Source organism: Aquarana catesbeiana, linkage group LG13, assembly GCF_042186555.1.
Source record: "Aquarana catesbeiana isolate 2022-GZ linkage group LG13, ASM4218655v1, whole genome shotgun sequence".
Taxonomy (NCBI): domain Eukaryota; kingdom Metazoa; phylum Chordata; class Amphibia; order Anura; family Ranidae; genus Aquarana; species Aquarana catesbeiana.
In genome coordinates this window covers 215,165,176-215,193,062 of record NC_133336.1, presented here as the reverse complement: position 1 = coordinate 215,193,062, position 27,887 = coordinate 215,165,176, and the positions used below count along the sequence as shown (strand labels likewise).

At 51.7% G+C, this 27,887-nt stretch overlaps 1 protein-coding gene across 1 annotated transcript in view; it reads left to right on the top strand.

Annotated features, from left to right (window-relative positions):
- The window catches only part of NPR1 (natriuretic peptide receptor 1), a gene marked incomplete at its 3' end in the record, with an annotated part of 181,475 nt that overhangs the window by 113,899 nt on the left and 39,689 nt on the right, over positions 1 to 27,887 (top strand). Inside the window, 6 exon segments of the mRNA XM_073608649.1 lie at positions 3,858 to 3,949; positions 4,029 to 4,164; positions 6,630 to 6,714; positions 15,476 to 15,596; positions 21,456 to 21,530; positions 21,761 to 21,838. Coding sequence (XP_073464750.1) covers positions 3,858 to 3,949; positions 4,029 to 4,164; positions 6,630 to 6,714; positions 15,476 to 15,596; positions 21,456 to 21,530; positions 21,761 to 21,838 — 587 coding nt within the window.

The window sequence follows — 27,887 nt, the reverse complement described above, 5'->3', positions numbered from 1 at the left end:
CCACTTCAGCCCCGGACCATTTGGCTGGCCAAAGACCAGAGCACTTTTTTGCGATTCGGCGCTGCGTCACTTTAACTGACAATCGCTCGGTCGTGCAGCGTGGCTCCCAAACAAAATTGACGTCCTTTTTTTCCCCCCACAAATAGAACTTTCTTTTGGTGGTATTTGATCACCTCTGCAGTTTTTATTTTTTGCGCTATAAACAAAAAAAAGGTCCTTGAAGCCTCTGGAGATGGAGACAAAGACTTGCGGAGCACCGTGCAAGCCTTAGTCCGAGATCCGAGCCGAGGTCAAGTCCAGTTTGGCAACAAAGTACAGAAGGGTTAATCAGAAGAAGAATGCTGGAGAATCCAAGCCAGGGTCAAGTCCAGTTTGGCAGCAAAGTACAGAAGGTTAATTAGAAGAAGAATGCTCGAGATCCAAGCCGGGGTTGGTTCCAATCTGGCAGCTGAGTACAAAAAGGGACAAAGAAGTAGAATGGTCAAGGTACAAATCCGAGGTCAATGGCAAGCAGCAATCAAGAGTAGTCAAATAGGTTTCCAGGTCACAACAAGTTCAGACAGATCACACACAACTTGTTGAGGCCACTTCCTGTGCACCTCCAGGGCATTTTTCCATCAGGTTGAGGTCACTTCCTGTGCGTCTCCTGGGCATTTTCCTACCTTTTTCCATCAGGTTGAGGTCAGTTCCTGTGCACCTCCAGGGCATTTTTCTATCAGGTTGAGGTCACTTCCTGTGCACCTCCTGGGCATTTTCCCACCTTTTTCCATCAGGTTGAGGTCACTTCCTGTGCGCCTCCAGGGCATTTTCCCATCAGGTTGAGGCCACTTCCTGTGAACCTCCTGGGAATTTTCCCACCTTTTTCCATCAGGTTGAGGCCACTTCCTGTGTGCCTCCTAGGCATTTTCCCCCTTTTTTTCCTTTAGGTTGAGGTCACTTCCTGTGCGCCTCCTGGGCATTTTTCCATCAGGTTGAGGTCACTTCCTGTGCGCCTCCTGGGCATTTTCCTGCTTTTTTCCATCAGGTTGAGGTCACTTCCTCTGAGCCTCCTGGGCATTTTCCCACCTTTTTCCATCAGGTTGAGGTCACTTACTGTGCTCCTCCTGGGCATTTTCCCGCCTTTTTTCCATCAGGTTGAGGTCACTTCCTGTGCGCCTCCTGGGCATTTTCCCGCCTTTTTCCATCAGGTTGAGGTCACTTCCTCTGAGCCTCCTGGGCATTTTCCCACCTTTTCCCATCAGGTTGAGGTCACTTCCTGTGCTCCTCCTGGGCATTTTCCCGTCTTTTTTCCATCTGGTTGAGGTCACTTCCTCTGAGCTTCCTGGGAATTTTCCCACCTTTTTCCATCAGGTTGAGGCCACTTCCTGTGCGCCTCCTGGGCATTTTCCCACCTTTTTTCCATCAGGTTGAGGTCACTTCCTGTGCACCTCCTGGGCATTTTCCCGCCTTTTTTCCATCAGGTTGAGGTCACTTCCTGTGCTCTTCCTGGGCATTTTCCTACCTTTTTTCCATCAAGGTGAGGTCACTTCCTGTGCGCCTCCTGGGCATTTTTCCATCAGGTTAAGGTCACTTCCTGTGTGCCTCCTGGACATTTTCCCGCTTTTTTTCATCAGGTTGAGGTCACTTCCTGTGCGCCTCCTGGGTATTTTCCCGCCTTTTTCCATCAGGTTGAGGTCACTTCCTCTGAGCCTCCTGGGCATTTTCCCACCTTTTTCCGTCAGGTTGAGGTCACTTCCTGTGCTCCTCCTGGGCATTTTCCCACCTTTTTTCCATCAGGTTGAGTTCACTTCCTCTGAGCCTCCTGGGCATTTACCCACCTTTTTCCATCAGGTTGAGGTCACTTCCTGTGCTCCTCCTGGGCATTTTCCCGCCTTTTTTCATCAGGTTGAGGTCACTTCCTGTGCTCCTCCTGGGGATTTTCCCGCCTTTTTCCATCAGGTTGAGGTCACTTCCTGTGCACCTCCAGGGCATTTTTCCATCAGGTTGAGGTCACTTCCTGTATGCCTCCTGGGCATTTTCCCGCCTTTTTCCGTCAGGTTGAGGTCACTTCCTGTGCGCCTCCAGGGCATTTTTCCGCCTTTTTCCGCCAGGTTGAGGCCACTTCCTGTGCGCCTCCTGGGAATTTTCCCACCTTTTTCCATCAGGTTGAGGCCACTTCCTGTGCGCCTCCTGGGCATTTTCCCACCTTTTTTCCATCAGGTTGAGGTCACTTCCTGTGCACCTCCTGGGCATTTTCCCGCCTTTTTTCCATCAGGTTGAAGTCACTTCCTGTGCTCCTCCTGGGCATTTTCCCGCCTTTTTTCCATCAAGTTGAGGTCACTTCCTGTGCGTCTCCTGGGCATTTTTCCATCAGGTTGAGGTCACTTCCTGTGTGCCTCCTGGACATTTTCCCGCCTTTTTCTGTCGGGTTGAGGTCACTTCCTGTGCGCCTCCTAGGCATTTTCCCGTCTTTTTCCGTCAGGTTGAGGTTATTCCCTGTGCGCCTCTTGGGCATTTTCCCACCTTCTTCCGTCAGGTTGAGGTCACTTCCTGTGCGCCTCCTGGGTATTTTCCCGCCTTTTTCCATCAGGTTGAGGTCACTTCCTGTGCGCCTCCTGGGCATGTTCCCGCCTTTTTCCATCGGGTTGAGGTCCCTTCCTCTGAGCCTCCTGGGCATTTTCCCGCCTTTTTCCATCAGGTTGAGGTCACTTCCTGTGCGCCTCCTGGGCATTTTCCCACCTTTTTCCATCAGGTTGAGGTCACTTCCTGTGCGCCTCCTGGGCATGTTCCCGCCTTTTTCCATCAGGTTGAGGTCCCTTCCTCTGAGCCTCCTGGGCATTTTCCCACCTTTTTCCATCAGGTTGAGGTCACTTCCTGTGCTCCTCCTGGGCATTTTCCAGCCTTTTTTCCGTCAGGTTGAGGTCACTTCCTGTGCGCCTCCTGGGCATTTTCCAGCCTTTTTTCCGTCAGGTTGAGGTCACTTCCTGTGCGCCTCCTGGGCATTTTCCCGCCTTTTTCCATCAGATTGAGGTCACTTCCTGTGTGTCTCCTGGGCATTTTCCGCCTTTTTCCATCAGGTCTTCTGCGCAGGTGTGGGTTGGCTCACTGAGGCGTCTTTGGTGCATGCTCAGTTGGCGCGGATTTCCTCTTGCGGCAACGCACCATTGGTGCATGCGTAGCAAGCCCTGGACTCTTACAATATCAAAGCCTTTATGTGGGTGTGATGTGGTTTTTCCCTTTATCATGTAATTACATTGGATGGACGGAAATGATCCCAGGGTTTTTTTGGTCCCAGAAAAGTTATCCTGAGGATAAGAGGGGAAAACTTATCAGATCTTACCAATCGATCTCTCAAAGTTCTACCTTTTCTATATGAGGGTAATGGTAAATTCCAGAATTTACCATTACCATCTGCGATTACTGTAAAGAACCCTTCCATCTGCGATTACTGTAAAGAACCCTTCCATCTGCTCTCACTGTAAAGAACCCTGCCATTTGCTCTTACTGTAAAAAACCCTTCTATTCCCTCTTACTGTAAAGAACCCTTCCATCTGCTCTTACTGTAAAGAACCCTGCTATTCACTCTTACTGTAAAGAACCCTGCTATTCACTCTTACTGTAAAGAACCCTGCTATTCACTCTTACTGTAAAGAACCCTTCCATCTGCTCTTACTGTAAAGAAACCTGCTATTCGCTCTTAGATTAAAGAAACCTTCTTTTTCGCTTTTTCGCTTTTACTGTAAAGAACCCTTCTATTTGCTCTTACTGTAAAGAAACCTTCTATTCGCTCTTAGTGTAAAGAAACCTTCTATTCGCTCTTACTGTAAAGAACCCTTTCCTACTTGTGATCCTCCATAGACTGTCTCCTTCTGTCACAGGGGTGTCGGGATTCCTGCGGGTGGACGACAACGGTGACCGGGAGAACGACTACTCGCTGTGGGACCTCTCCGAGGCGGGCGGAGATTTTCAGGTGAGGCGATTGGCGGGTGGCGGCTGGACCTGGATGGTGATTGGCTCTGACAGGTGACCGTCAATCTGTCACCTCGCAGGTTGTGGCCAATTACAACGGGACGCAGAGGAGCATCAACCGTGTGCCGGGGAGGGAGATCCACTGGCCGGGGGGGGCGGTGCCTAAAGATGTCCCGCCCTGCGGATTCGACAACAGTAACCCGGAGTGCATGAAAAGTAAGACGTGGGGGCGGGGCTAATGTTCTCCATGTGTATATAGAGGTGTATATAGAGGTGTATATAGTATATAGAGGTGTATATAGAGGTATATATAGTATATAGAGGTGTATATAGAGGTGTATATAGTATATAGAGGTGTATATAGCGGTGTATATAGAGGTGTATATAGTATATAGAGGTGTATATAGAGGTGTATATAGTATATAGAGGTGTATATAGCGGTGTATATAGAGGTGTATATAGCGGTGTATATAGAGGTGTATATAGAGGTGTATATAGTTTATAGAGGTGTATATAGTATATAGAGGTATATATAGAGGTGTATATAGTATATAGAGGTGTATATAGTATACAGAGGTATATATAGAGGTGTATATAGTATATAGCGGTGTATATAGAGGTGTATATAGAGGTGTATATAGTATATAGAGGTGTATATAGAGGTGTATATAGAGGTGTATATAGTATATAGAGGTGTATATAGAGGTGTATATAGTATATAAAGGTGTATATAGTATACAGAGGTATATATAGAGGTGTATATAGTATATAGCGGTGTATATAGAGGTGTATATAGAGGTGTATATAGTATATAGAGGTGTATATAGAGGTGTATATAGTATATAAAGGTGTATATAGTATACAGAGGTATATATAGAGGTGTATATAGTATATAGCGGTGTATATAGAGGTGTATATAGAGGTGTATATAGTATATAGAGGTGTATATAGAGGTGTATATAGTATATAGCGGTGTACATAGAGGTGTATATAGCGGTGTATATAGAGGTGTATATAGTATATAGCGGTGTACATAGAGGTGTATATAGCGGTGTATATAGAGGTGTATATAGAGGTGTGTATATAGAGTGTATATATAGAGGTGTATATAGTATATAGAGGTGTATATAGAGGTATATATAGTAAATAGAGGTTTATATATAGAGGTATATATAGTATATAGAGGTGTCTATAGAGGTATATAGAGGTGTATATAGAGATATATATAGTATATAGAGGTGTCTATAGAGATATATATAGTATATAGAGGTGTCTATAGAGGTATATAGAGGTGTATATAGAGGTATATATAGTATATAGAGGTGTATATAGAGGTATATATCGTATATAGAGGTTTATATAGAGGTGTATATAAAGGTGTATATAGAGGTATATATAGTATATAGAGGTGTCTATAGAGGTATATATAGTATATAGAGGTGTATATAGAGGTATATATAGTATATAGAGGTGTCTATAGAGATATATATAGTATATAGAGGTGTCTATAGAAGTATATATAGTATATAGAGGTGTATATAGAGGTATATATAGTATATAGAGGTGTCTATAGAGGTATATATAGTATATAGAGGTGTCTATAGAGATATATATAGTATATAGAGGTGTCTATAGAGGTATATATAGTATATAGAGGTGTATATAGAGGTATATATAGTATATAGAGGTGTCTATAGAGGTATATATAGTATATAGAGGTGTCTATAGAGGTATATATAGTATATAGAGGTGTCTATAGAGGTATATATAGTATATAGAGGTGTCTATAGAGGTATATATAGTATATAGAGGTGTATATAGAGGTATATATAGTATATAGAGGTGTATATAGAGGTGTATATAGAGGTATATATAGTATATAGAGGTGTCTATAGAGATATATATATAGTATATAGAGGTGTCTATAGAGGTATATATAGTATATAGAGGTGTATATAGAGGTATATATAGTATATAGAGGTGTCTATAGAGGTATATATAGTATATAGAGGTGTCTATAGAGATATATATAGTATATAGAGGTGTCTATAGAGGTATATATAGTATATAGAGGTGTCTATAGAGGTATATATAGTATATAGAGGTGTCTATAGAGGTATATATAGTATATAGAGGTGTATATAGAGGTATATATAGAGCTCCACCCCCTGAGGGTGGAGCCTCCCCTTACATCAGGGTCCCCATCACAGCTGGAGATCACAGGCATCCTCTGCTGACTTCAATGTCTATGTTACCCCTCACCATGTAAACAAGGTCAGCACAGGTCTGATCATTGGGGGACAGACAGAAAACTGACCACACTGGGTTGGATGAGCTCTCATACCTGGTGTGGTCAGTTTGAAACAGGAAAGCTGGGGGGGCTGGGGGTGTCATACATAGAGCAGTGGATACAACAGGCCCACCCCGGGACTGATATGTTGGGGGCACTGAGGATACACCACTGACTCCAGCTGGCGGTCGTATACAATCTTGTAGTGGGCTGGCTGTGCCCCCCCCCCCCCCTATTTTGGAGGCCCCATCATTGAGGATAAGGATTGGTGTAATACCTGCCATCTCTAGAATGTGTATGAAGCCCCCCCCCCCATAGGAAAGAAAGGAATGTGTGTGCAGATCAGTCTTCTGTCTTCTGTGGAATCTGATTGTCTTCTCTTCTCTCTCAGCCAGCTTCTCCGTCCTGGAAGTCACCTCCATCGTCATTTGTTTCATCCTCCTGGCCATCGCCGTCTCCTCTGTCTTCATATACAGGTACTCTTCTCCCCCCCCCCCGTACTCTTCTCCTGGTGTCCCCCCTCCCCCTGTACTCTTCCCCCCCCCGTACTCTTCTCCTGGTGTCCCCCCTCCCCCTGTACTCTTCCCCCCCCATACTCTTCCCCCCTACTCTTCTCCTGGGGTCCCCCCTCCCCCCGTACTCATCTCCCCCCCGTACTCTTCTCCTGGGGTCCCCCCCGTACTCTTCTCCTGGGGTCCCCCCCTGTACTCCTAACCCCCCGTACTCTTCTCCTGGGGTCCCCCCTCCCCCCGTACTCTTCTCCTGGGGTCCCCCCCGTACTCATCTCCCCCCCGTACTCTTCTCCTGGGGTCCACCCTCCCCCCCCCGTACTCTTCTCCTCGGGTCCCCCCTCCCCCCGTACTTATCTCCCCCCATACTCTTCTCCTGGGGTCCCCCCTCCCCCCGTACTGTACTGCCCCCCCGTACTCTTCTCCTGGGATCCCCCCTCCCCCCATACTCTTCTCCTGGAGTTCCCCCCCCGTACTGTACTGCCCTCCCCCCGTACTTATCTTCCCCCCGTACTCTTCTCCTGGGGTCCCCCCGTACTCTTCTCCTGGGGTCCCCCCCTGTACTCCTAACCCCCTGTACTCTTCTCCTGGGGTCCCCCCTCCCCCCGTACTCTTCTCCTGGGGTCCCCCCCGTACTCATCCCCCCCGTACTCTTCTCCTGGGGTCCCCCCTACTCCTGTACTCTTCCCCCCCCCGTACTCTTCTCCTGGGGTCCCCCCTCCCCCCTGTACTCTTCTCCTGGGGTCCCCCCTCCTCCCGTACTCTTCCCCCCCGTACTCTTAACCCCCCGTACTCTTCTCCTGGGTTCCCCCTCCCCCCTGTACTCCTCTCCTGGGTTCCCCCCTCCCCCCCGTACTCTTCTCCTGGGGTCCCCCCTCCCCCCCGTACTCTTCTCCTGGGTTCCCCCCTCCCCCCATACTCTTCTCCTGGGGTCCACCCTCCCCCCCGTACTCCCCCCCGTACTCTTCTCCTGGTGTCCCCCCTCCCCCTGTACTCTTCCCCCCCCCGTACTCTTCTCCTAGGGTCCCCCGTACTCTTCCCCCCCTACTCTTCTCCTGGGGTCCCCCCTCCCCCCCATACTCATCTCCCCCCGTACTCTTCTCCTGGGGTCCCCCCTGTACTCTTCTCCTGGGGTCCCCCCTGTACTCCTGCCCCTCCCATACTCCTCTCCTGGGGTCCCCCTCCCCCCGTACTCTTCTCCCCCCCATACTCTTCTCCTGGGGGCCCCCTCCCCCACCCGTACTCTTCTCCTCGCCCCCCCCCCCCGTACTCTTCTCCTGGGGTCCCCCTCCACCCCCCTTCCCCGCCTCGGCCTTGTAGCTGCTAATTGAAGCAGGCTATTCTCCGGTCGGTGGAGGAGGGGAGGAGGGGGGGCAGTCATTGGGTAGACCTGATTCTTGTTACCATGAGAGCCGCAGTGGCTTGACTTCAGCGAGGAGATTAAAGGAGACTTCCGAGTGCGACTAAAGTCTTGGCGCTCTCCCGCAGATCTCAGACCTTAATTAGCACCAGTGGGGGTTCCGGCCTCTGTTCTGGAGCAATCATCCAACTTAGGACTGGCACTGACTGCGGGGTCCACAAAGGGTAATTACCCCCCCTCACACACACACACACCCCCGGGGGGGGGGCAGCCCTGTGTACATGAATGGGGTGATAATTGATCACTGAGGGCCGCTCTCACCATCGTGTTAGAGGACGAACGTCTTTTCCTCAAAGTGTAGGATTCGTTTGTAGCTATTAGGTTGCCCATTAATAGGCCAATGACCTCCAGCGCTGCTCCTGATTTCGGGACACAAAGGGGCTGTTACTGACCTCCCTGCGGGTGATGGATGCTCCTGGCGGTCCGAGACGCTCATTATTGCACAGAGAAGTCAGCTTGTTAGCCTGTACCTGAGAGCGGCTGGTATCTGGGGTGAAGATAATGGGCACACGCACTGGGGTCAGTGACGGGACGGTCCCTGGGGTGAAGATAATGGGCACACGCACTGGGGTCAGTGAGGGGCTGGTCCCTGGGGTGAATATAATGGGCACACGCACTGGGGTCAGTGACGGGACGGTCCCTGGGGTGAAGATAATGGGCACACGCACTGGGGTCAGTGAGGGGCTGGTCCCTGGGGTGAATATAATGGGCACACGCACTGGGGTCAGTGACGGGACGGTCCCTGGGGTGAAGATAGCGTGCACACGCACTGGGGTCAGTGAGGGGCTGGTCTCTGGGGTGAAGATAACACACACACGCACTGGGGTCAGTGACGGGCCGGTCCCTGGGGTGAAGATAGAACATGCACGTAGTAGGGTCAGTGACGGGCCGGTCCCTGGGGTGAAGATAGCGTGCACACGCACTGCGGTCAGTGAGGGGCTGGTCCCTGGGGTGAAGATAGCGTGCACACGCACTGGGGTCAGTGAGGGGCTGGTCCCTGGGGTGAAGATAGCGTGCACATGCACTGGGGTCAGTGAGGGGCTGGTCCCTGGGGTGAAGATAGCGTGCACACGCACTAGGGTCAGTGAGGGGCTGGTCCCTGGGGTGAAGATAGCGTGCACACGCACTGTGGTCAGTGACGGACCGGTCCCTGGGGTGAAGATAGCGTGCACACGCACTGGGGTCAGTGAGGGGCTGGTCCCTGGGGTGAAGATAACACACACACGCACTGGGATCAGTGACGGGCCAGTCCCTGGGGTGAAGATAGAACACGGACGCAGTAGGGTTAGTGACGGGCCGGTCCCTGGGGTGAAGATAGCGTGCACACGCACTGGGGTCAGTGACGGGCTGGTCCCTGGGGTGAAGATAGCGCGCACACGCACTGGGGTCAGTGACGGGCTGGTCCCTGGGGTGAAGATAGCGTGCACACGCACTGGGGTCAGTGAGGGGCTGGTCCCTGGGGTGAAGATAACACATACACGCACTGGGATCAGTGACGGGCCAGTCCCTGGGGTGAAGATAGAACACGCACGCAGTGGGGTTAGTGACGGGCCGGTCCCTGGGGTGAAGATAGTGTGCACACGCACTGGGGGCAGTGATGGGCCGGTCCCTGGGGTGAAGATAGCATGCACACGCACTGGGGTCAGTGACGGGCCGGTCCCTGGGGTGAAGATAGCGTGCACACGCACTGGGGTCAGTGACGGGCCGGTCCCTGGGGTGAAGGTGGAGCGCACACGCAGTGGGGTCAATGACGGGCCGGTCCCTGGAGTGAAGATAGAACACGCACGTAGTAGGGTCAGTGACGGGCCGGTCCCTGGGATGAAGATAGCGTGCACACGCACTGGGGTCAGTGACGGGCCGGTCCCTGGGGTGAAGATAACACACACACACTGGGGTCAGTGATGGACCGGTCCCTGGGGTGAAGATAGCGAGCGCACAAACTGGGGTCAGTGACGGGCCGGTCCCTGAGGTGAAGATAACACACACACGAACTGGGGTCAGTGACGGGCCAGTCCCTGGGGTGAAGATAGAACACGCACGCAGTGGGGTTAGTGACGGGCCGGTGCCTGGGGTGAAGATAGCGTGCACACTCACTGGGGTCAGTGAGGGGCTGGTCCCTGGGGTGAAGATAGCGTGCACACGCACTGGGGTCACTGACGGTCTGGTCCCTGGGGTGAAGATAGCGTGCACACGCATTGGGGTCAGTGACGGGCCGGTCCCTGGGGGGAAGATAGCGTGCACACTCACTGGGGTCAGTGACGGGCCGGTCCCTGGGGTGAAGATAGCGTGCACACGGACTGGGGTCAGTGATGGGCCGGTCCCTGGGGTGAAGATAGCATGCACACGCACTGGGGTCAGTGACGGGCCGGTCCCTGGGGTGAAGATAGCGTGCACACGCACTGGGGTCAGTGACGGGCCGGTCCCTGGGGTGAAAGTGGAGCGCACACGCAGTGGGGTCAATGACGGGCCGGTCCCTGGAGTGAAGATAGAACACGCACGTAGTAGGGTCAGTGACGGGCCGGTCCCTGGGGTGAAGATAGCGTGCACACGCACTGGGGTCAGTGACGGGCCGGTCCCTGGGGTGAAGATAACACACACACACTGGGGTCAGTGATGGACCGGTCCCTGGGGTGAAGATAGCGAGCGCACAAACTGGGGTCAGTGACGGGCCGGTCCCTGAGGTGAAGATAACACACACACGAACTGGGGTCAGTGACGGGCCAGTCCCTGGGGTGAAGATAGAACACGCACGCAGTGGGGTTAGTGACGGGCCGGTGCCTGGGGTGAAGATAGCGTGCACACTCACTGGGGTCAGTGAGGGGCTGGTCCCTGGGGTGAAGATAGCGTGCACACGCACTGGGGTCAGTGACGGTCTGGTCCCTGGGGTGAAGATAGCGTGCACACGCATTGGGGTCAGTGACGGGCCGGTCCCTGGGGGGAAGATAGCGTGCACACTCACTGGGGTCAGTGACGGGCCGGTCCCTGGGGTGAAGATAGCGTGCACACGGACTGGGGTCAGTGACGGGCCGGTCCCTGGGGTGAAGATAGCGTGCACACGCACTGGGGTCAGTGACGGGCCGGTCCCTGGGTTGAAGATAGTGAGCACACACACACGCATTGGGGTCAGTGACGGACCAGTCCCTGTGGTGAAGATAGCGTGCACACGCACTGGGGTCAGTGACGGGCCGGTCCCTGGGGTGAAGATAGCGCACACACGTACTGGGGTCAGTGACGGGCCGGTCCCTGGGGTGAAGATAGCGTGCATACGCACTGGGATCAGTGACGGGCCGGTCCCTGGGTTGAAGATAGCGAGCACACACACGCATTGGGGTCAGTGACGGACCAGTCCCTGGGGTGAAGATAGCGCACGCACACGCATTGGGGTCAGTGACGGGCCAGTCCCTGGGGTGAAGATAGCGAACACACACGCACACAGTGGGGTCAGTGACGGGCCGGTCCCTGGGGTGAAGATAGCACACACACACGTAGTGGGGCCAGTGACGGGCCGGTCCCTGGGGTGAAGATAGAACACACGCACTGGGGTTAGTGACGGGCCGGTCCCTGGGGTGAAGATAGCACACACATGCACTGGGGTCAGTGATGAGCTGGTCCCTGGGGTGAAGATAGAACACACACGCACTGGGGTCAGCGACGGGCCGGTCCCTGGGGTGAAGATAGAACACACACGCAGTGGGGTCAGTGATGGGCCGGTCCCTGGGGTGAAGATAGTGAGCACACACACTGGGGTCAGTGACAGGCTGGTTCCTGGGATGAAGATAGCACACACGCGCACTGGGTTCAGTGACGGGCCAGTCCCTAGGGTGATGATAGCACACACACACTGGGGTCAGTGACGGGACGGTCCCTGGGGTGAAGGTGGAGCACACACGCATTGGGGTCAATGATGGGCCAGTCCCTGGGGTGAAGATAGAATTAGGGCCGAAACAACGAATCGATTAATCGACAACTAATCGATTATGAAATTAATCGATTACTATTTTCATAATCGATTAATCGGGCAGTAACATAATGGGGTTAAAAAAGCTAAAATTAGCCCTACATAGTACAAAAAGAGCAAATAATCTCTACTGTAAATATTACTTTCACTGTTGCACAGTAAAAAAAAACGAAGGGCTAATTTTTAATTTTTCTTTTAACTCCATTATGTTACTAAATGTCTTAGGCCTGGTTCCCACCCATGTGTTTTTTGGTGCTTTTTGCAGAAATGCACTACAGTTGACATCTATGCTTTTTTCAGCTGCTGTGTATTTGGAAAGGGTCAAGGACCTTTTTCAATGCAAAACGGTGCTTTTTTGGTTCAATATACTTCAATGGAGAAGCTGCAGAAAAGCGTGTAATATTACAGTTCTGTTTGAAAATCTGCAAAACAGTCTAGAATTTTTTTTTTCTTTTAAATAAAAAAAATTTGATCTGAGTCTGATGATATTTACCAGATTCAACCTCTAATAGTATATAGAGTATATCTCTTCTGTCTGTTATTCTCAGAGAGGATTAAAGATTTTACTCCCTAACCATATAGTTGGTTATTTATATTTACCACTGCGTATAAAGATATTTAGGAATAAATTGCCTTTTTTTAAACTTTACATATTAACTAAATTATACACCACACTTCTTTTTAAGGTTATTAACCGATTAATCGAAACAATAATCGGCCAACTAATCGATTATGAAAATAATCGTTAGTTGCAGCCCTAGATAGAATACACACGCACTGAGGTCAGTGACGGGCCGGTCCCTGGGGTGAGGATAACACACACACGCACTGGGGTCAGTGATGGGCTGGTCCCTGGGGTAAAGATAGAACACACACGCACTGGGGTCAGTGATGGGCCAGTCCCTGGGGGGGGGGTAGCACACACACACACTGGGGTTAGTGATGGGCCGGTCCCTGGGGTGAAGATAACACACACGCACTGGGGTCAGTGACGGGCCAGTTCCTGGGGTGAAGATAGAACACACACGCAGTGGGGTCAGTGACGGGCCGGTCCCTGGGGTGAAGATAGCACACACACACACTGGGGTCAGTGACGGGCCGGTCCCTGGGGTGAAGATAACACACACGCACTGGGGTTAGTGATGGGCCAGTTACTGGGGTGAAGACAGAACACACACGCAGTGGGGTCAGTGACGTGCTGGTCCCTGGGGTGAAGATAGAACACACACGCAGTGGTGTCAGTGACGGGCCGGTCCCTGGGGTGAAGGTGGAGAGCACACGCAGTGGGGTCAATGACGGGCCGGTCCCTGGGGTGAAGATAGCACACACATGCACTGGGGTCAGTGATGAGCTGGTCCCTGGGGTGAAGATAGAACACACACGCACTGGGGTCAGCGACGGGCCGGTCCCTGGGGTGAAGATAGAACACACACGCAGTGGGGTCAGTGACGGGCCGGTCCCTGGGGTGAAGATAGTGAGCACACACACTGGGGTCAGTGACAGGCTGGTTCCTGGGATGAAGATAGCACACACGCGCACTGGGTTCAGTGACGGGCCAGTCCCTAGGGTGATGATAGCACACACACACTGGGGTCAGTGACGGGACGGTCCCTGGGGTGAAGGTGGAGCACACACGCACTGGGGTCAATGATGGGCCAGTCCCTGAGGTGAAGATAGAATACACACGCACTGAGGTCAGTGACGGGCCGGTCCCTGGGGTGAAGATAACACACACACGCACTGGGGTCAGTGATGGACTGGTCCCTGGGGTAAAGATAGAACACACACACACTGGGGTCAGTGATGAGCCAGTCCCTGGGGGGGGGTAGCACACACACGCAGTGGGGTCAGTGATGGGCCGGTCCCTGGGGTGAAGATAGCACACACACGCACTGGGGTCAGTGATGGGCCAGTCCCTGGGGTGAAGATAGCGAGCGCACACACATGCAGTGGGGTCAGTGATGGGCCGGTCCCTGGGGTGAAGATAACACACACACACTGGGGTCAGTGACGGACCGGTCCCTGGGGTGAAGATAGCACACACACACTGGGGTCAGTGACGGGCCGGTCCCTGGGGTGAAGATAACACACACACACTGGGGTCAGTGACGGGCCGGTCCCTGGGGGTGTGGATAGCACACACATGTACTCACGCACTGGGGTCAGTGATGGACCGGTCCCTGGGGTGAAGATAACACACACACACTGGGGTCAGTGATCGGTCGGTCCCCGGGGTGAAGATAGCACACACACACACACTGGGGTTAGTGATGGGCCGGTCCCTGGAGTGAAGATAACACACACGCACTGGGGTCAGTGACGGGCCAGTTTCTGGGGTGAAGATAGAACACACACGCAGTGGGGTCAGTGACGGGCCGGTCCCTGGGGTGAAGATAGCACACACACACACTGGGGTCAGTGACGGGCCGGTCCCTGGGGTGAAGATAACACACACGCACTGGGGTTAGTGATGGGCCAGTTACTGGGGTGAAGATAGAACACACACGCAGTGGGGTCAGTGACGGGCCGGTCCCTGGGGTGAAGATAGAACACACACGCAGTGGGGTCAGTGACGGGCCGGTCCCTGGGGTGAAGGTGGAGCGCACACGCAGTGGGGTCAATGACGGGCCGGTCCCTGGAGTGAAGATAGAACACACACGCAGTGGGGTCAGTGACGGGCCGGTCCCTGGGGTGAAGATAGCACACACACATAGTGGGGTCAGTGACGGGCCGGTCCCTGGGGTGAAGATAGAACACACACGCAGTGGGGTCAGTGACGGGCCGGTCCCTGGGGTGAAGGTGGAGCGCACACGCAGTGGGGTCAATGACGGGCCGGTCCCTGGAGTGAAGATAGAACACACACGCAGTGGGGTCAGTGACGGGCCGGTCCCTGGGGTGAAGATAGCACACACACGTAGTGGGGCCAGTGACGGGCCGGTCCCTGGGGTGAAGATAGAACACACACGCAGTGGGGTCAGTGACGGCCCGGTCCCTGGGGTGAAGATAGCACACACATGTAGTGGGGTCAGTGACGGGCCGGTCCCTGGGGTGAAGATAGAACACACACGCAGTGGGGTCAGTGACGGCCCGGTCCCTGGGGTGAAGATAGCACACACACAAACTGGGGTCAGTGACGGGCCAGGTTTGCAACATTGAAGAAATCTCCCACCTGCCATTGTCATCGACATATCTGCCAATCCGTGGTCACCATGATTGATGGAACCAGTCCACTATTTTATCTCAGCATTGGTAATATTTTAAGGCAATGAAATAAGAATATACTCTGTGCCAGCCAGGCGCTTCTAGCAGTTGCTTCGCATTGACCGGTGTCCCCTGTCTGTCCCTCCCAGGAAGCTGCGGCTGGAGAAGGAGCTGGCGGCCGAGCTGTGGAAAGTGCGCTGGGAGGACATCCAGACCAGCAACATGGAGAAGAACCTGCGCCGAGCCGGCAGCAAACTCACCCTGTCCTTGGTAACCACTTCAGGCGCAAACCCCTTCCCCAATACCGCCAATACAAAGGGTCTTGGGTGTGGCAGTTGAGCCCCATTGTTCAACGTAGAAAGCTATGTGTGTTAATTAATCAGGAGCCTTGTTTGGGCTCAGAATAGCTCAAGTTAGGAAGCCCCCTCAATGTGCTATGAGCTAAATTTTATATACCACACCCATATTCAGCAGGCTTTTTATAGTTCTAGCCTCTCTTCCCATGCAGTGTGTAGACAAGGCTAGGGTGGGATCAGAAAGTGGGCGGGGCTGAAACCAGGGAACCTACGGGCTGTATATTCAGAATACATTTCATGCTGGTTATAGTTTGGGGATACTTTTCTGGTCACCTTTGGTTTGAGTTTTACCGGACAGGAATGGTTAGCCGGGATACGAGGAACTGTTCAGGTTCTTCAGAAACTTATGGGAACGGAATGGCCTTAAGAGTAAATTTTAGATTGTGATCTCTGAAGTCAGTGTTGGCTTCACCCACCATCTTCCAGCCTGCAGAGATTGTCTACTACTCATCTACTTTACTCTCCTAGAAACATTTGTAGATCACATGTGGACCTTCACCTTCAGAGTTAGACCTTCACCTTCAGGGTTAGACCCTTACCTTCAGGGTTAGTCCTTTACATTTAGAGTTAGACGTTTACCTTCAGGGTTAGACCTTCACCTTCAGAATTAGACCTTCATCTTCAGGGTTAGACCCTTACCTTCAGGGTTAGACCCTTACTTTCAAGGTTAGATCCTTATCTTCAGGGTTAGACCTTTAAATTCAGAGCTAGACCTTTACATTCAGGGCTAGACCTTTACCTTTTAGGGTTAGACCTTCACCTGTATTCTGTCTCAATGATCAAATCTTCGTATTTCCATATCTGCATATCATCTGCTTTATAATAAACGGCTTCAACAAATTCATGTTTCACTTCTTAGGGTCATTCTCAAACGTATTCAGACTAAACCCTGATTTCCACTTGTGTCCTCCTTAACATTGGTTTAATTGATAATCCTCACTTGACATTGTATTATTCACTTCAAGTTTATTTCTCTGTAATTTCTGTCTTTCCATCTTCTCTGGTTCTGTCTTGGTTTCTCGGGCCTCTTACCTTCAACCACTCCACTCCACTGGCTACTGGACTTCTCTAACCTTGCCCAGCTTGCCAAGCTCATGAAAAGCAACAGCATTGTATATCCATTCCAAGCCTTCTTTCTCCATTTTGTCTTCTCCGGTTCTGTCTTGGTTTCTTAGCATCCTACCATCAACCATTCCCCATATCTTCTCCTGGCCACTTCATAGAGTTCTCCATCCATCCTCTGCTCTCCTGTTTCTGTCCATTGCTTGGCTATCTTGTTGCCTGCTTGGCATGTAGAGCTCACAAAAAAGCAGACAAATTGTATATCCACCCCAGGTTCCTCTCAAGCCCTCTTTATCCATTCTGTTTTTCCTGTCTTCTCTGGTTCTGTCTTGGTTTGTCTGTCTCTTACCCTCAACCATTCTCCATACCTCCCCTGGGGCCATTTCATGGAGTTCCCCTTTCTTCTTCTATTGTCCTGTTTCTGTCTTTTACTTGAATAATTGCTGACCTGCCCGGCTTGCCAAGTTCACAAAATACGGAAGCATTGTACTCTCCACACCAAATTCATCTCGAGCCTTCTTTCTCTGAACTTTTTGTCTTTCCATCTTCTCTGGTTGTGTCTTGGTTTCCTGACCTCATCTCTGGTTGTGTCTTGGTTTCCTGGCCCCGTCTCTGGTTGTGTCTTGGTTTCTTGACCTCTCCTCTGGCTGTGTCTTGGTTTCTTGGCCTCTTCTCTGGTTGTGACTTGGTTTCTTGGCCTCTTCTATGGTTGTGTCTTGGTTACTTGGCCTTTTCTCTGGTTGTGTCTTGGTTTATTGGCCTCTTCTCTAGTTGTGTCTTGGTTTCTTGGGCTTTTTGGTTCTGTCTTGGTTTTTTAGTCTCTTCTCTGGTTCCGTCTTGGTTTTGGCCTCTTCTCTGGCTGTGTTTCATTTTCTTGGCCTCTTTTTTGGTTGTGTCTTGGTTTCTTGGCCTCTTCTCTGGTTGTGTCTTGGTTTCTTGGCCTCTTCTCTGGTTCTGTATTGGTTTCTTAGTCTCTTCTCTGGTTGTGCCTTGGTTTCTTGGCCTCTTCTCTGGTTGTGTCTTGGTTTCTTAGTCTCTTCTCTGGCTGTGTCTTGGTTTCTTGACCTCTTCTCTGGTTGTGTCTTGGTTTCTTGGCCTCTTCTCTGGTTTGCGTTTTGGTTTCTTGGCCTCTTCTCTGGTTGTGTCTTGGTGTCCTGGCCTCTTCTCTGGTTGTGTCTTGGTTTCTTGGCCTCTTCTCTGGTTGTGTCTTGGTTTATTGGCCTCTTCTGTGGTTGTGTCTTGGTTTCTTGGCCTCTTCCCTGGTTCCATCTTGGTTTCTTAGTCTCTTCTCTGGCTGTGTCTTGGTTTCTTGGCCTTTTCTCTGGTTGTGTCTTGGTTTCTTAATCTCTTCCCTGGCTGGCTGTGTCTTGGTTTCATAGCCTCTTCTCTGGTTGTGTCTTGGTTTCATGGCCTCTTCTCTGGTTGTGTCTTGGTTTCTTGGCCTCTTCTCTGGTTGCGTTTTGGTTTGTTGGCTTCTTCTCTGGTTGTGTCTTGGTTTCCTGGCCTCTTCACTGGTTATGTCTTGGTTTCTTGGCCTCTTCTCTGGTTGTGTCTTGGTTTTTTGGCCTCTTCTGTGGTTGTGTCTTGGTTTTCTTGACCTCTTCTCATGTTCTGTCTTGGTTACTCAACCTTTTACCCTCAACCATTGCACATATCTCCCCCAGCCACCCATGCAATTCTTCAATCCCCTTCTGCTGTCCTGTTTCTGTCCATTGCTGAGATATCTGCTCACCTGCCCAGCTTGCCAAGCTCACGAAAATGAAAAGCACCCCAAGTTAATTTCAAGCCTTCCTTCTCCGTTCTTTCTCTTTTTATCTTCTTTGGCTCTGTCTTGGTATTTTGGCCTCTTCTCCAGTTCTGTCTTGGTTTTTTATCCTTTAACCCTCAACTATTTGGCAGAAGCCCTCTTGAACTAAACGCTCCCCCTCTAAGTCCATCAGCTGATGCATGGCTGAATCAGGGGTCAGTCTCCCATAAATGTAAATGGCTTGCCTAATGGGAGGTCTGATGGTGGGGCCTTTGGTGGAGAGGATATCCTTATACTCGGATGACACTCTTCTGTACCTGAGCGATGCCTCCAACTCACTTGTAGCGGCTGTAGCGATCATAGATAGATAGGCAACAGGCAACAACCCCTATGCAGACTACAGTATGGGTATGGGAACAGGTTACGGCTGCCATTAAGACAGACAATACTTTTTCACCCCATACTCCGCTATGGGGTAATCCTAAATTACCGTACTTCCGATCCATCCCAGATCCCAGTGTATGGGCTAGATATGGTATTGTGAAAATACAGCAGATTATGCATACCGGAACTTTACTCCCTTTTCCTACGCTACGGGAAACATTTCAACTCCCCTTGTGGATGCTATTTCGATACTTACAGCTGAAACATGCAGTGCAGGCGCAATTTCCCAGACTGGTCACCATAACACACCATGTAGTGGAAAGGTTTTTTACCTCCCGAAATACAGACAGAATCTTATCCTCAAGAACAAAGGAGAATGATCTGGAACAAGCACCGTGGCCTCTTCTCTGGTTGTATCTTGGTTTTTTAGTCTCTTCTCTGGCTGTGTCTAGGTTTATTTGCCTCTTCTCTGGTTGTGTCTTGGTTTCTTTGCCTCTTCTCTGGTTGTGTCTTGGTTTCTTTGCCTCTTCTCTGGTTGTGTCTTGGTTTCTTTGCCTCTTCTCTGGTTGCGTCTTGGGTCTTGACCTCTTCTCTGGTTCTGTCTTGGTTTCTTTGCCTCTTCTCTGGTTGTGTCTTGGTTTCTTGGCCTTTTCTCTGGTTGTGTCTTGGTTTCTTAATCTCTTCTCTGGCTGTCTTGGTTTCTTGGCCTCTTCTCTGGTTGTGTCTCAGTTTGTTGGCCTCTTCTCTGGCTTTACATTACATGCGGAGACTCAAATAGAGACCCTCCCCATTCCGCTCCTGAAAGGAAAATATCCCTACCCTTTCAGAGGAGGAATGGGACCAAGGAATACAGCAGTATATACCTATGGCAATTTCTTCTAGGGATAGATTTATTCAACTAAAATTCATCCATAGGGCATATTACACCCCTCAACGAACAGCTAGCCCGGATATAGCCTACGCACTCTGAGACATGTCCTAAATGTCAGCAGGCAGTGGGGACGTATTTCCATGTTATTTGGGACTGTCCAGTTATTCAAGATTTCTGGAGGGTGGTGGTGGCAGATATAAATGCAGTTACCAATCTTTCGGTGACGTTGGTTTCCAAGGTGCTCTTTCTGGGTATCACTGACTCAGTGGCACAATCCCTTGTTCTATCTGTGTTTTTATGCTAGAAAGGTACTCCTACAAAACTGGAAGTTGGTTGCTCCCCCTAAGGTGTCCCAGTGCCGTAGGCTAGTAGACTATGTGCTACCTCTATATGAACTTACGTACATGTAAATGTCCCCAGAATTTTGGAAAAGTGTGGAGACCCCTATCTCCTAATGTGTGGGAAAGTGGAGCTCCTGATGAGGTTGGAGTGGGTTATAGATCCCGAGATCTGGGTCATAGAGAGGTGGTCATAATTGTTAGGAGTGGGCCTTTGTTAGTCCCACTACCCCCCTCGTCTTATTTAGGTTGCCTACCCTTTGTATTTTCTTTTCCTTATTGTCCCGCCTGTATGTTTTATTCTTTCTTCAGTTGATGCTTGCTCCCCAGAACGGGTGAATATTTCGATCAGCATCTAGTACTTTAGATACGTTTTGTGAAACTTTTCAGCTTCATGAGTGGGAACTTCTAGAAAGTGCTTGAATATATGCTGACATTTTAATCCTCATGTCCAGTATATTCTCCCCCTTTATATTTTTCCTTTTTGTCTTTTGTTGTCCGGAAATTTTCATTCCTACATGATGATTTTGAATGATTTTGTATATCTGCTTTATTCACTAAAAAACGTTTCTGTTAAAAAAAAAAATGGCTTTCTTAATGAATTATGATTACAACCCAAAATGCAGAAGCATTGTACTTTCCACCCCGGGTTCATCTCTTGGTTTCTTGGCGTCTTTTATGGTTCTGTCTTGGTTTCTCAACCTTTCACCCTCAGCCATTCCACATACCTCCCCCTGGCCACTTCATGAAGTTTTCCATTCTTCCTCTACTGTCCTCATTCTGTCCATTGCTTGGATATCTTCTTACCTGCCTGGCATGCCAAGCTCACAGAAAGTGAAAGCCTTGTACTGTCGCCCCCCCCCCCCCCCCCCAAGTTCCTCTCAAGCGTTCTTTCTCCGTTCTTTCTCTTTCCATCTCCTCTGGCTCTGACTTGATTTCCTGGCTTCTTCTCCAGTTCTGTCTTGGCTTCTTGTCCTTTAACCCTCAACTATTTCGTATACCTCTTCCTGGCCGCTTCATGGACTTCTCCATTCTTCCCTTTGCTGCCCTGTTTCTGCCCATCGCTTGGATGTCTTCTCACCTGCCCAGCTTGCTGAGCACACAAAAAGCAGAAGCCCTCCTGAACTAAAGTCCATCAGCTGATGTATGGCTGAATCAGAGGCCCATACATGTAAACGGCTTGCTTCGTGAATTGTGATTACAACCCAAACTCTCAACCTTGGCTGAACAATGTCCCCCCCCCCTTCATTACTGACCCCCGATTCACTTTGTCCATAAAGCTAACCCAACATTTCACCCACCATACTGTGTCATGTTCCTGGTCATTCCATCTCAGGGTTCATCTTCTAATCTTTGTCATTTTGTCTCCAGAGAGGCTCCAACTACGGCTCCCTGCTCACCATGGACGGTCAGTTCCAGGTTTACGCCAAGACAGCGTACTACAAGGTAAACGTGTTTTGTTGGAGTATCTGAAAGATGGGTGGTGGAGATGACGGGAACGGGAGAGACGTCACCGGATAGGACGGCGGGCGCTGTAATAAATGTCATTCCTCGGAGGGTGACTTCCAGGATCCGGCACAGCTGGTCCCATCATCTTATCCATGACCTTTCATTGCCGACATAATTGATGGTTGGTATTTCCTGTCACAATCATTCCTTCTCATCTCGTTCTCCAGGGTAATGTGGTCGCTGTGAAGTACCTGAACCACAAGCGCATTGAGCTGACGCGGAAGGTTCTCTTCGAGCTGAAATATGTGAGTCCAGAGTCTCTGATTGTCTGCTTCATGATTTAAAGGGACCCCCCCCCCCCCCAAATCCAAACATTCCTGTCATTAGACTCCGGGAATCAGAAGATGTGCCGAGTCCCCCAACTTCTCCTCACTCCAAACTCTTCTGTATGAGGGACACATTGTATACAAATATTCCGGGACCAAAAAAAATCATCTTTATAAATCAGTCCTACCTTACATCACCAGAGTCCCCCTTACATCAGGGTCCCCATCAGAGTCCTCCTTACATCAGGGTCCCCATCAGAATCCTCCTTACATCAGGGTCCCCATCAGAGTCCCCCTTACATCAGGGTCCCCATCAGAGTCCCCCTTACATCAGGGCCCCCACCAGAGTCCCCCCTTACATCAGGGTCCCCATCAGAGTCCTCCTTACATCAGGGTCCCCACCAGAGTCCCCCTTACATCAGGGCCCCCACCAGAGTCCCCCCTTACATCAGGGCCCCCACCAGAGTCCCCCTTACATCAGGGTCCCCATCAGAGTCCTCCTTACATCAGGGTCCCCATCAGAGTCCCCCTTACATCAGGGTCCCCATCAGAGTCCCCCTTACATCAGGGCCCCCACCAGAGTCCCCCTTACATCAGGGTCCCCACCAGAGTCCCCTTACATCAGGGTCCCCACCAGAGTCCCCCTTACATCAGGGTCCCCACCAGAGTCCCCCTTACCTCAGGGCCCCCACCAGAGTCCCCCTTACATCAGGGTCCCCACCAGAGCCCCCCTTACATCAGGGTCCCCACCAGAGCCCCCCTTACATCAGGGTCCCCACCAGAGTCCCCCTTACATCAGGGCCCCCACCAGAGTCCCCCTTACATCAGAGTCCCCACCAGAGTCCCCCTTACACCAGAGTCCCCCTTACATCAGGGTCCCCATCAGACTCCCTCTTACCTCAGGGCCCCCACCAGAGTCCCCCTTACATCAGGGTCCCCACCAGAGTCCCCCTTACATCAGGGTCCCCACCAGAGTCCCCCCTTACATCAGGGTCCCCACCAGAGTCCCCCCTTACATCAGGGTCCCCACCAGAGTCCCCCTTACATCAGGGCCCCCACCAGAGTCCCCTTTACATCAGGGCCCCCACCAGAGTCCCCCCTTACATCAGTGTCCCCATCAGAGTCCCCCCTTACATCAGGGTCCCCATCAGAGTCCCCCTTACATCAGGGCCCCCACCAGAGTCCCCCCTTACATCAGTGTCCCCATCAGAGTCCCCCTTACATCAGGGTCCCCATCAGAGTCCTCCTTACATCAGGGTCCCCATCAGAGTCCACCTTACATCAGGGTCCCCACCAGAGTCCCCCTTACATCAGGGTCCCCATCAGAGTCCCCCTTACCTCAGGGTCCCCACCAGAGTCACCCTTACATTAGGGTCCCCACCAGAGTCACCCTTACATTAGGGTCCTCACCAGAGTCCCCCTTACATCAGGGTCCCCACCAGAGTCCCCCTTATATCAGGGCCCCTATCAGAGTCCCCCTTACATCAGGCTCCCCATCAAAGTCCCCCTTACATCAGGGTCCCCACCAGAGTCCCCCTTACCTCAGGGTCCCCACTAGAGTCCCCCTTACCTCAGGGTCCCCACCAGAGTCCCCCTTACCTCAGGGTCCCCACCAGAGTCCCTCTTACATTAGGGTCCCCACCAGAGTCCCCCTTACATCAGGGTCCCCACCAGAGTCCCCCTTACATCAGGGCCCCTATCAGAGTCCTACCTTACATCAGGGTCCCCATCAGAGTCCCCCCTTACATCAGTGCCCCTATCAGAGTCCTACCTTACATCAGGGTCCCCATCAGAGTCCCCCCTTACATCAGGGCCCCTAACAGAGTCCCCCTTACATCAGGGCCCCTATCAGAGTCCCCCTTACATCAGGGTCCCCACCAGAGTCCCCCTTACCTCAGGGTCCCTATCAGAGTCCATCTTACATCAGGGTCCCCATCAGAGTCCCCTTTACATCAGTGCCCCTTCCAGAGTCCCCCTTACATCAGGGCCCCCAGCAGAGTCCCCCCTTACATCAGGACCCCCAGCAGAGTCCCCCCTTACATCAGGGTCCCCACCAGAGTCCCCCTTACATCAGGGTCCCCATCAGAGTCCCCCTTACATCAGGGTCCCCACCAGAGTCCCACCTTACATCAGGGTCCCCATCAGAGTCCCCCCTTACATCAGGGTCCCCACCAGATTCCCCCTTACATCAGGGTCCCCATCAGAGTCCCCTTTACGTCAGGGCCCCTATCAGGGTCCCCCTTACATCAGGGTCCTCACCAGATTCCCCCTTACATCAGGGTCCTCACCAGAGTCCCCCTTACATCAGGGTCCCCACCAGAGTCCCCCTTACTTTAGGGCCCCCCTCAGACTCCCTCCCGCATCAGGGTCCCCACCAGAATATCCCTTAAATCAGGGTCCCCACCAGAGTCCCCCTTACATCAGGGTCCCCATCAGAGTCCCCCTTACATCAGGGTCCCCACCAGAGTCCCCCTTACATCAGGGCCCCCAGCAGAGTCCCCCCTTACATCAGGACCCCCAGCAGAGTCCCCCCTTACATCAGGGTCCCCACCAGAGTCCCCCTTACATCAGGGTCCCCATCAGAGTCCCCCTTACATCAGGGTCCCCACCAGAGTCCCACCTTACATCAGGGTCCCCATCAGAGTCCCCCCTTACATCAGGGTCCCCATCAGAGTCCCCTTTACGTCAGGGCCCCTATCAGGGTCCCCCTTACATCAGGGTTCTCACCGGATTCCCCCTTACATCAGGGTCCTCACCAGATTCCCCCTTAAATCAGGGTCCTCACCAGAGTCCCCCTTACATCAGGGTCCCCACCAGAGTCCCCCTTACTTTAGGGCCCCCCTCAGACTCCCTCCCGCATCAGGGTCCCCACCAGAATATCCCTTAAATCAGGGTCCCCACCAGAGTCCTTCTTGCATCAGGGCCCCCATTAGAGAAATGAAGACCATAGGCAGCCTTGTGCTGACCCCTCACTCTGCACTATGAATATACAGATACAATCTTGTAGCGGCTCATCATTCTGGGACTCCTCCTCTAAAAGGGCTATTTGATGACAGAAGGCGGAGCTTATCTGAAGGAAGATCCTGTAGCTACATATTGGGGCTCGTCCGGGATTCATTCATAGAGACGTGTCCTCTGTAATCCCAGCTTTAGTTATTCCCGGATAGAAGGAACCAGTAAAGAATGGAGGGGTACCTCTATGGGGGGAGGGGGGCTCTTCTATACACTACACATACTATGATAAGTCCCGCCCTCCATTACACAATTGTCGCCCCCCCCATTGGTCGGATGGTGAAATTCGTGAATTTTCGGTGGAATTGTTTTCCCTCCAGCTGTCGAGGCTCCGCCCCTGGCCTTGGCATCGGGGGGCCACCCCGCTCCTGACACTTCCTCGGGGGAGGGGTCGCAGGAATCGCTGCTGACACAACAGAAAATCGATCGTTATACATAAACAGCTTTTGTTTGTTGTCATTTTATATGGAGCGCGCCGGCCGCCCCCCTCCCCCAGCCCTCCCCGGGTCCCTCTTCATTGTGATAAAACAAAACCTTCTCATTATAGACACTGTGATGTCATCACTGGGTCTCTGTGCTTCTCTGTGCAACGCAGGCAGATCATGAGGTTTCCATGAGAAGGTCACTGGAACTGACCGCCCCCCCCCCCCCCAGGGGTTCAATCCTCCCTCCATCCTCTGCCGGCTCCTCCCCCTGGACTGAAACGGCTTCCTCTGATTTCACCGCACACTGTGAGATTCCCGCCATGTGCATTAGAAGCTGCAGCAAGTCAGATAGAGCCCCGCCCCTTTTCCTGGCTGGAGGACACCCAGCATCATCTAGCTCTTTTCTCCCCAGCCTGGCCCCTCGCCCCCTTTCATTCATTGGCTTTCAGTTCTTTTCATCATGGAGGACATCCAGCATCATCAGCCTGATTGTCTCTGACCCCGCCCCCTTCCATTCATTGGATTGCAGTTCAGCCAATCATGGAGGCTCAGCATCACATGTGGGCGTTACCTATGCAAAGGCATCCTGCCTAGGAAACGCCCACTCCTCCAGACTGACACCCCACCCACCAAAGCATAACTCCTCCCCCTGCTTGCATCAGGGCTGAAGGCTCTGGAGAGGAGTAGTACTGAGGTTTTCAGGAAGCCATGTGCAGCCCCCCTGCTGGCCCCTCCCACCAGCCACGATCTGTCTGTATTGCATAGAGAAGCGCAGAGACCCGGTGATGACATCACCAGGTATAAAATAAGATATGTAATGAAAAGATTTTATTTATGAATGTGATTAGTATGTAGATGAGGGGGGAGGGGTTATGTAAGCAGATTAAACTTCAGCTTTAACCCTTTCCTGGAGGTGGCGGTCTCCGATGAGTCACACCCCTCCCCCTCTCTTCTCCCTCTGCGCCCTCGTCTGTAACATTCTCTGCGTCCTTCGCTCTCCTTCATCGCTCTCCTTCATCGCTCTCAGTAATGTTATTTGCTGGGCCCGGGTATTAATCAGAACCACTCCCCCTTCCTCACAGACAGACCACCGAAGTAATCTATCCGCACTTAATTCAGCGCCATCACCGAATATTACCAGATCTCAGAGGGAACACGTTTATTTCTGGAGAAATGTGAAGGTTATATCGGGCATTAAAGGGGACCAGCGGCTGGGGAGGGACCGCCGGCAAACCCCAAATCCCTCATTCAGTCCATTTATATTCTGGGGAGAGAAAGAACGAATGAGAGCGCCGTGCAGCCATCCAATAATGAAAGTGGGATTAAAGATTATTCCTCGTGCTAAATAATTAGCAGTTGTGCTTTCCACTGGAGATTGCTCGGCAGTGACGGTCGGGGATCACATGACTTCCAGCTCAGTGACTGGGGGTGAGGGTGACAATCCTGAGGAAGTCACTGGGGGTGACAGTCCTGAGGAAGTCACTGAGGGTGACAGTCCTGAGGAATTCACTGAGGGTGACAGTCCTGAGGAATTCACTGAGGGTGACAGTCCTGAGGAAATCACTGAGGGTGACAGTCCTGAGGAATTCACTGAGGGTGACAGTCCTGATAAAGTCACTGGGGGTGACAGTCCTGAGGAATTCACTGAGGGTGACAGTCCTGATAAAGTCACTGGGGGTGACAGTCCTGATAAAGTCACTGGGGGTGACGGTCCTGAGGAATTCACTGAGGGTGACAGTCCCGAGGAAGTCACTGGGGGTGACAGTCCTGATAAAGTCACTGAGGGTGACAGTCCTGAGGAAGTCACTGAGGGTGACAGTCCTGAGGAATTCACTGAGGGTGACAGTCCTGAGGAATTCACTGAGGGTGACAGTCCTGAGGAAATCACTGAGGGTGACAGTCCTGAGGAATTCACTGAGGGTGACAGTCCTGATAAAGTCACTGGGGGTGACAGTCCTGAGGAATTCACTGAGGGTGACAGTCCTGAGGAAGTCACTGAGGGCGACAGTCCTGATAAAGTCACTGGGGGTGACGGTCCTGAGGAATTCACTGAGGGTGACAGTCCCGAGGAAGTCACTGGGGGTGACAGTCCTGATAAAGTCACTGAGGGTGACAGTCCTGAGGAATTTACTGAGGGTGACAGTCCTGAGGAATTCACTGAGGGTGACAGTCCTGATAAAGTCACTGAGGGCGACAGTCCTGATAAAGTCACTGAGGGTGACAGTCCTGAGGAAGTCACTGAGGGTGACAGTCCTGAGGAAGTCACTGAGGGTGACAGTCCTGATAAAGTCACTGAGGGTGACAGTCCTGAGGAATTCACTGAGGGTGACAGTCCTGAGGAAGTCACTGAGGGCGACAGTCTTGATAAAGTCACTGAGGGTGACAGTCTTGAGGAAGTCACTGAGGGTGACAGTCCTGAGGAAGTCACTGAGGGTGACAGTCCTGAGGAATTCACTGAGGGTGACAGTCCTGAGGAATTCACTGAGGGTGACAGTCCTGATAAAGTCCCTGGGGGTGACAGTCCTAAAGGAATTCACTGAGGGTGACAGTCCTGAGGAAGTCACTGAGGGCGACAGTCCTGATAAAGTCAC